The 9155-nt window shown below is 41.7% G+C and overlaps 1 protein-coding gene across 4 annotated transcripts in view; it reads left to right on the top strand.

Annotated features, from left to right (window-relative positions):
• Positions 1-134: 134 nt before the first annotated feature.
• Positions 135-9155, top strand: part of khsrp (KH-type splicing regulatory protein) — a 39674-nt gene continuing 30653 nt past the window's right edge. For 3 of the 4 annotated variants that reach the window (XM_055664206.1, XM_055664204.1, XM_055664203.1), the window contains exons 1-2: positions 135-484; positions 8839-8935. In XM_055664206.1, the coding sequence (XP_055520181.1) occupies positions 353-484; positions 8839-8935 (229 nt within the window). In that variant the 5' untranslated portion in view covers positions 135-352. The remainder of the gene's footprint in view (positions 485-8838; positions 8936-9155) is intronic. The other variant, XM_055664205.1, reaches the window with a different exon arrangement.

Raw genomic sequence — 9155 nt, 5'->3', positions numbered from 1 at the left:
AGGGAAATGCCGATCAACGTGGAGTCACCGGTGATTGGCTGGTGGTGATGTCGATCGGCGGCGATGTCACGAAGGGGGCTGATGATTGGCCGGCGGTGGCGGTGAAGACCCGCCCCCCGGTGTCGGCGGCCCTCAGGTCCCGCCCCCACGGTGTCGGCGGCGTCGAGGCGGGAGCGTTGGGAGCCATTGCTGCTGGCGGCGGCCGGGCCGGGCCTCTGATCGCCGAGTGAGGGAACCCGCTCACATCCCCCGGGGAGGAGAAGGTGTGGAATAAAGCGCGGGAGCAGCAGCACACAGACCCCCGTCACCTCACATCACCTCACACCGAAGCAGCGGAGAGAAGAGAGGCCCGATGGCGGATTTCGCGGCGGCTACTGCGGCGCCTCCGCACACCATGGGTGCCGGCGCGGCCGGGCCCGGAGCGGGCGGCGCCTCCTTCAAAAAGCCCGACGCCTTCGCCGACGCTGTGCAGCGGGCCCGCCAGGTGAGTGGTAGGCGAGGGGAGCGGGAGCAAGATGGTGGGGAGAATGTGTGTGTGTGTGTGTGTGGGCGCCGGGGGGAAAAGGAACAAAAAAATGGAGGTGCGGCGTGAGGAAGAAGCCTGGATGGCTAGGCCGCGCCTTGGGAGTGCGCCTCTCCCCAGCCCCGCCGCACACTCGCCCCCTCCCCCGGGTCGATGAAGCCCGAGAAATATTGATTTATCCAACTTCAACTCACCCTGGTTCACCGAGCAGTTTCACTGCCCTCCTGGTTAATTTTACCCATTGTAATGCTCCTTGTCACCTTCCCCCATGGCTAACAATGAACCATTCTGCATTTCTTTCAGAAACCTCCCCTTTGATCTCTCGTTTCCACACCTTGCCCCTTCCACCTCCCTCTCCCCTGACTCTCAGTCTGAAGAAGGGTCTCCATCCCATTCCTTCTCACCAAAGATTCTGCCTGTCCCGCTGAGTTACTCTAGCTTTTTGTGTCTATCTTGGTGGGTCGGTGAAGCCGGGCTAGCGACCTCCTCCCCCCCCCCCCCCCCCGGCAAACAGAGCGGGAATTTTCCCTTCCCTGGCTTGCGGGTGTAGGCCATGCGCCCATTGTTGGCCCGACCAGGCGGCCACACCGCCGGATATTGGGGTAGGTAAAGAAGAATTACCACCTTTATCCCCTCCCTCTTTCCACTCCTTCCTCCCCACACACCCACCTAACGGCCCCAAGTGCCTGTCCCGCTGAGTTACTCCAACATTTTGCGCCTCCGGTGTAAACCAGCATCTGCGGTTTCTTCCTACACGCTAAGCTTTGCATCGCACACTTCGTCCTTCAGCACTTCCACCGGTTAAAATTGGATTTTATTTTCGAAAATTACGTGCAAATTTTTTTGCACTTAAAATTTGAAGTAGATCTTGCAGTAAACATCACTGATGCTTAAATCAGCTTTGGTACTTTTTCATGTAAAATGCACTTCACCTTTGGAAATAAAAGCAGGCGATGCTAAATATTAAAGTCTTGAATTTGGTAACTCCACCTATTGAGATTGCATTTCAGATGCTGAGGCCACAAATTTACATTCCACCCCAAAACTCATTTTTGATCTTGATTCCTAAACATCAATATCTAGGGTCTTGGTCAATTGTTCTAAAACTCTCTCTGGTGCTGTTGGCTTTATTTTGTTAGAATTTGCAGTGGTGACGTTCCCACGGAATGATTTTGGCGACTTCAAGGGGCAATATAAATGAAATTTTCTTTCCAACCTTCAGGTAACATCCACAGTTAAACATACAAGAGATAATGTTTCAGGCAGATGACGTTTTGATAAATTGTGTAGAAGGGTAATTGACCTAAAATGTTAGTTATTTTTCACTTTATATTCTGCGTGATCAGTTTAGTATTTCCTGACTTTCTGCTATTTTACTTCACATTTCCAGCATGTGTAGAACTTTGCTATGACATATGGCGACATGAAAGACTACAGATGCAGGAAACCTGATCAAAAATAGAAACTGCTCGATGAACTCCGCATATGTGGATGGAAATTGGCAGCCAAAGTTTCATCTTCGGAATAGATGTCTATTCAATTAGAAACGGGTCTTTCAAATTGGAATCGTTGTCATTCCATATTCAAAATATATTCAATTTCTCCAAGAGTGTAACTGAAAAGTTCTACTCAAGAGGAGAGGAACATTTGAAGGAGGAGATTCTGTGTTTTGGATCCTTGGTTAATCATCATTTCAGCTGAAATATTATGTCTGTTTTATTGGTTGCTGTTTGACAGAAACCACGAGACACTGTTATATTTCTAGCTTTTCCTTTCCTGGGGTGCTTGTAATACCTGAAATTGGGTTTTTCACTCATGGGACATTGAAAATCTTTTGAATTAAATTCGGTGACGATGATTTGGATTTGAGAAGCCCATTTCTATTTGAATAGATATTATTCTAATTTGACAGTCACCCATTTTGGGATAAACCCAAATTGTTGTGCTTTTCTCCCCTTCCTATTAGTTTTTTTTCATTTGTTTTAGAAACATAGAATGCAGGAGTAGGCCTTTTGGTCCTTCGGGCCAGCACTGCCATTCAATATGAACATGGCTGATCATCCAAAATCAGTACCCTGCTTTCTCCCCATATCCCTTGATTCCATTAGCCCTAAGAGCTATATCTCTAACTCTTGAATACATCTTGGAAGAAAAACTTTTAGCCAAATTTTACATGTGCTAAATAGAATTTCCTCAAACCCGGCAGTAAATTCTTGATTTATGTACATTTCATGGAGGTAAGTATTTGTGCGGTTAGTGAAATTTTCTGAACATTGAAGGAATTGTTTTTTGGGATGAGCAAGAAATTAGTCTTTTATTTGACCTTTTGGAATTCTTCAACATGCAATCATGCACTTCTGTTCCAATCTACCTTTTGACTATCCTAATTATTTCCATTGGTGATGTCCAATTTAACGCCCGGGGCCTCGTGCTGATCATGCATCAGGCAATGTTTGGTACATTATTTTGAGATAGATTTGAGCTCATTAGCAGCATGTCCTGAAACAACAGTCCTAGTGTTGAACCAAAAATGACATGTTTATGAACATTTTGAATTATTCACTTAAAATGAACAATTTTTAGTAGTTGTAAAAAAGCCTAAATTGATTTTAACGATGAGCAGTAGATGGAAGAACTTGCTTTGAAATGATTGTACCACAGTATTTTTGCCACAGAAGATTGATGATGTGATGGCTGGTGATTTTGTTATTACTGATGGGGAGATGTCTTGTGTCATAAGAGGGAGAAAGATACTTCTCAAAAAGTGGCTGCTGACTGGAAGGTGGCCTCTGTTTGACTGTGCATCTGCAAATTGTGCAGTGAATCTTGAGAGTCAAGATTTATTAACAAGTAGAAATAACTGCATATGCAGTGAGGCTTTCATGGCTTTTGATCACACCACTAACCCTATTCTACATCACCCAAATGTTGTCTCAACTAAAATTTACATTGAGACAATTTGACAAATATTGGTATCTTTGCTACATTTGTCATTGTAGAAACTGCAAGTAAATGCTTTGCACTTTGAACTGAATACAGTTCAATTCTGTTGCTGCTCAACTTTAATGCTGCTACTAAATGCCATTCAGCACTGGAATTCAGAGCATTTCCTCACCCCACTATTTAACTTGGATGTGAGGTCTGCAATATCTTCACTGGCAGGTGTAATATTTTCCCTAAAACTAAATGACAATGGTCGCGTCTGTCTTACGTACTGAGAAACATTTTGACGGATATACATTATCTATTGATCGATTATACATTTATGTAATGAATTGAGCCATAATCCATAACTTATGTCCTGTAATTTGCCCACGGATACCTTGTCAGAGCCTGGCTCTGTTTGCAACTGATTGGGTGCTTGCCGATAAGTGAGAGAATTTCATTTCAGTAGCTGTTTATTGTTTTCTCACTTTGTCCCTAACTAGGAATGCTGAAGACCTTTGTGTTGTTGCTGCTGCTGACTAAACTGAAGTTCCTTGTCATTTACTTTTATGGCATAAACCCAAAACTATGGAGTCATTGATGAAGAGTAAAAGAGGTTTATGAGCATTTCTGGATGCAGATTGTCTCTTTGTATTTTATGTCTTGTTGCTTATTAAATTCCTTTTAGTGTTGAGCTGATGTGGGATGTCCAGACAAGAATGAAAGTTTGGAGAATCATCTTCCAATTCAGCAATATTTTAGTCTATTGATCAACATAGAGTGCAGCTGATTGTTTCTTATCAACTCCAAAAAAGTTGATTGACTGTTTCCTGAAGCTCCTTGTCAAATGCCTGTGTCTTATTGGAGTGTGATGCCAATGTGCTGCAATACATAGTTTTTATTGTTCTTGAACGAAGATATGGGACAAGATTGGCAAATAGACATGAATGCCAAATTCATTTTGTTCCATGGATCTCCCATAACCCTATTTATCCGATCTGATAATACAAGATATGACTTTCTTCCCCATCCCCTTACTGTCACCATGTCTGCTCCAGCATGCAGATTGATCCGTGTTTCCGTCATTTATTCTTGGCTTGTTCTTCCTATGAAGTTAAATGCACTGCTTGATCTGTGGGTGGAAGGACCCTGCGTTCATGGTCCCAAGGTGAATATTTAGTAATTCAACTACTAAGCATCATATGAGCAGGTTTCTGAGTTATCTGCATTCTTTTCAGTTGCTCATGTTGTGACTAATAAGCTTTTGTGATATCCCCTTATCTTTGTAGTTTTTATCAATGGGGTGGTCAGATAAGTGGTGCTCAATCAGGTAACATTGGAACTGTACTTTGGTGCCAGCACTTCCCTTTTAAATCTGTGTTAGACTTGACAGCAGTTTAGGGCATAATGGTTATATTACTGGAGTGGCAATCCCGAGGGCCAAGAGTTCAAATCCTACCAGGAACGGTGGGATGTCGACTTTTATAGTCTTCTTCTTCTTGCGTATGGCGTGCACAGCCTGATGTTGCAAGACAACTCGTTCTGTTTGATCTTCTGTTTGTGCACGCCAGGTTGATTGCATTCGTTGAAACAGGGTGGACCACGTGGAGGTTGCAATCTCCCACCCCACTTTTATAGTCATATTATTAGATGCCTGCTAAAAACTGTTATTAGCAAATGTCCAGTAAAGAATTCTATTTCCCTTAGATGTCTGCCCAAATGTTTGGGGGCAATTGGGAGACAGTGGACAAAAACTCAAAGTGTTGGAAATGCTCAGTTTATCAGGAAAGATAAATACATAATGTTTCATGTAGGACAATGTTTCCGGTTCTGATGAAAAGATCATAGTTATAGAATCATAGAGCTATGCAGCTTAGAAATTGGCCCTTTAGTCCCAACTTGATCATGCCAACAAAGTTGACTTTCTGGTGGGCTGGTTCCATTTAACACGTATCCCTCAACCTTTCCTATCCGTGCATCTGACCAAATGTCATTTGAAAGTCGTAATTATTTAATTTTCCATAACTATAGCTGGCAATGCATTCCAAATACAGACTACCCTCTGAGTGACAACATTCCCTGAGGTCCCATTTAAATCTCTCCCATGCCACCTTATGCCTTCATGCTCTCAAGTTGTATAATCTTCTACACCAGGGGAAAAGACTGTTCACTTTATTCATGTCCTGCATGATTTTGTATTGTTCAACAAGGTCACTCTCCAAAGAAGTAAGTTTCAGCCTCCCCTTAGAATTCATTGACCGTAAATGTTAATGCTTTTCCACATTTGTAGTGTGACGTGCTAAATGTTTCCAGCGTTTTATGTCTGATTTTCAGCACAAGCAGTTACATCGGCTACAGTAGATGGCTTACAAGGAGACATGACACAGTTCTCTAATATTAATCTATAACAACCTACAAAGTACGTCATGGGAATGTGACGTACTTTGGCGATATTTCACCTGGTATGTGGATTAGGGCATTTGTAAATTGGGAGCAGGCAAAATGAGACATTGAAATTTTCACTGCATGGAAAGGTTCTGTGAGAATGCGAATGGGTATTGGAGTGTGGAGTAAGGTCCATTTGGCACACTGGAAAAGGATGATGTATCTGGTGTTAGAAGTGTGTTTAGTTGTCCTATACAATGGGCGATAAATGTTTTACGCAGTTTTACAGGTATATTTGACACAACCATATAATAAGCAATAAAGCTTTAGTTATTCTAAATTATGGTACTTGGAGCAACCATAGTAGAGCAAAGTAGTGGCTTGGTCCTGAGGCAGGATTGTGTGAGATGATTCAAGAACCTGGTGGTTAATTGGAAGAAGTTGTTCTTGAACTTGGAGATAATGTCTCTCAGACTCCTGTACCACATTTCCAATGATAGCAGTGAGAAGAGAGTGTTGTGGTGTATTTAAACTTGAGGCAACAGTTCCTGTAAATCCTTTTGATAATGTGGAGGTAGTACCTGTACTTGATTTAAATTTCCAATGCAGGCCACAATGCAACCAGCCAGTGTACTCTCCACCGTACACTTTCTAAAGTATTTGTTAGAATACTCTGTGGATGAGAAATAGTTGGCAAAATCCGTGGTGAAAACTGTAACACATAGTGTTTAATACAGCCGCTGCATACCAGTGATGGTGCAAATTAATATTTAAGGTGCATGAAGGGTTGACAACATAGTAGGCTACTTGTATTATTTGTATGGTATTGAGCTGCTTCTGGTGAAGCTGCACATCCCACTCCACTATAGATGTGGTCATAGTGGATAACTCTGGGGTGTCAGGAGTGAGCCATTTGCTGCAGGATAACCATCTGATGGTAGGTTGAATGTGTGATGGTGGCAATGGTAATGTAGGTGAATATGACGAGTAAGTTTCCAGACGGGCGAATTGAAGGTAGTCATTGCCTGACCCGTCCTTAGAACAGCCAGTTAATAACATATGTTGAGTAAACTCGCAGAATGATTAATGTGTTCTCATTTTTACACATTTTGAGTATTGAAGCAATAGTTCGTTGTTCCTAAATTTTTTGGCAGATGTCTCATTGCGTGCATTTATTATATTTGGTCCAGAATTAGGTGATGTTCGTAGTGAGTGAATGTTAATACAATCTTAAGATTTTCTTCATTCCTAAATGTATGCCTGTCTGGCACAGGTTTCTCATTCTCGCCATATGGATATTTGCTGTACTGAAATAGGGTCAGAACATGACATGTTCAGCAGCTCAAATATAGAAAATGTGTTTTAAATATGAGAAAATTGGCCAGATTGAGGTACAATATAAAACTATCAGGCAAGAAGCCATAATTTAACTTTCAAAATAAAATCCTACACTTTTGAAGATCTGAAGATGTTTTGGATGCAGCTTAGACATCACCCATTAACTGATTGCTTGGTTGAATGGCTGTGTAAGGCTGTGTATTGGGGGAAAAAAATGAGATGGAATGAAGGAGTGCATCAATCCAAGCAGATGGGGAGATTCATTTAAAGGCCATGTACTAGTTGAAGCTATTATCTCAATGTTTTTTTTTTGTTTTCACAGCTTCCTTCACAGCAAATTTCTATCTTGTCTGTGTGATTGCGGCGAGAAATAAATCAGAAAACATGCGTTTCTTGCATATACGATGGGTTGTTTAGTTAGCCAGAAATTGACCAAACTTCTATCCAAATCGGTTCAAGGCCGGTAACTTGGAACCCGTTCTATTCTGTTACCTTGAAGGAGGGAAAGAATTTCGATGTCAGCCCTTTCAGTACTATCCTTAAAAATCTATTTTTATTGCTTGGGTGCTGATGCTTGTTCAGTTGTAGTCCTTGTTGACGTTTGATGCTGCAGGTACAAATCTTTGTAGGACTTTTGGTCAAGTTTGGTACCATTGGTGTTGGGGCTGTCTGGATTATAGATCATGTCTGATAAATGGATATTTGGCATTGTCCAGGTGAGATGATAGCTGTGTTAGTAAGACATAAAATATTGTATAACAGGCATTGAATGCCATCTAATGCAAGCAACTATTATATTTTGTGTGGTGCTGCAGTGTGAATGTTCAAACCCGAGATGTGTTATTGCTTCAGCAGATGTTCTTGCACATTCATTTTTAGCAGTTGGTATAGATCAGGCAAGTGAAAAGGAAAAGAAAACAATTTCTCTGCTTCAGTTCTGCTGGCAGAAACTGTTACATGATGCATCTTTTGTGCCAGCAGCAGATTTGGGAAGTGATAGGAAGTACTTATCTTCACCGTTGCCTTCACATTCAATTCCTGTTGCATTATATTAGTGTCATCCCAGCTTGAAAACTCTGTCGATGTGCACTGACCATGTTTGTGTTTGGTACGTGCTTTATCACTTATCCCATAGGATTATTTAGCATTGCTTTTCTTTGAATTTTGTGCGAGTAAGTACCATGGATAAGCTGCTGTTTGCTCATGGGCAGCACTCGTTAACTTTTTAATATTCACGACTTGAAGTGAGAAGTTGCTTTGAAAAGTTTCTGGTTATGTTTAGCATCTCAACATATTAAGGGCTGGTGTTTTTGCAGTTACCTCTTATGGTTGCCATGTAAATGATATACCTAATGGAATAATTAAAGACTCAGGAAGGTGAATTTAATTAGGGTTATATGTCTAATTTTAGTGCAGTACACATTTGCAACTTTTCAACCCATTTTTTCTGGTGATTTTTTTTTTTGTGATTATGCGATCAGAGTTTCTTCTGGTCCTAGTTGGAAAGGGTGAGGCTAAGGTTCCTACAGGTGGCAGGTTTTATCCGTATGGTTTAAAGCAGAACTGCCTGACTGGAGAACGCTGCGCCTCAGTTCCAAGTGTTTTGAGCTTCCAGCAAATGGTACTTTTCCCTGAATGACTGACTGTGACTTTTAATGAATCTGCAGATAGCTGCTAAAATTGGAGGTGACACTGCCACAACGGTAAACCACAGCACACCAGAATTTGGATTTGTTGGTCAAAAGAGACAACTGGAAGATGGAGGTAAGACTTTCTCTTGACACTGACATCTCCAAACTATGATAGTTATCTAGCTACACAGTGTTGCAGCTCACGTTGTTTATTTCTATAATACCTTGGTAGAGAAGAACTCACACAGCGAATCAGTAGGGCCAAAAGGGGCCATAACATATCATTGACATGTCGTGTTAAGGAAATCCAAAGGCATTTTACACCTGTTTAATGAATGGGTTTGTTAGGGAGA

This window comes from Leucoraja erinacea, chromosome 39, assembly GCF_028641065.1.
Source record: "Leucoraja erinacea ecotype New England chromosome 39, Leri_hhj_1, whole genome shotgun sequence".
Lineage (NCBI taxonomy): Eukaryota > Metazoa > Chordata > Chondrichthyes > Rajiformes > Rajidae > Leucoraja > Leucoraja erinaceus.
Note: the sequence above shows the minus strand (reverse complement) of the source record. Positions and strands in the feature narration are given on the sequence as shown.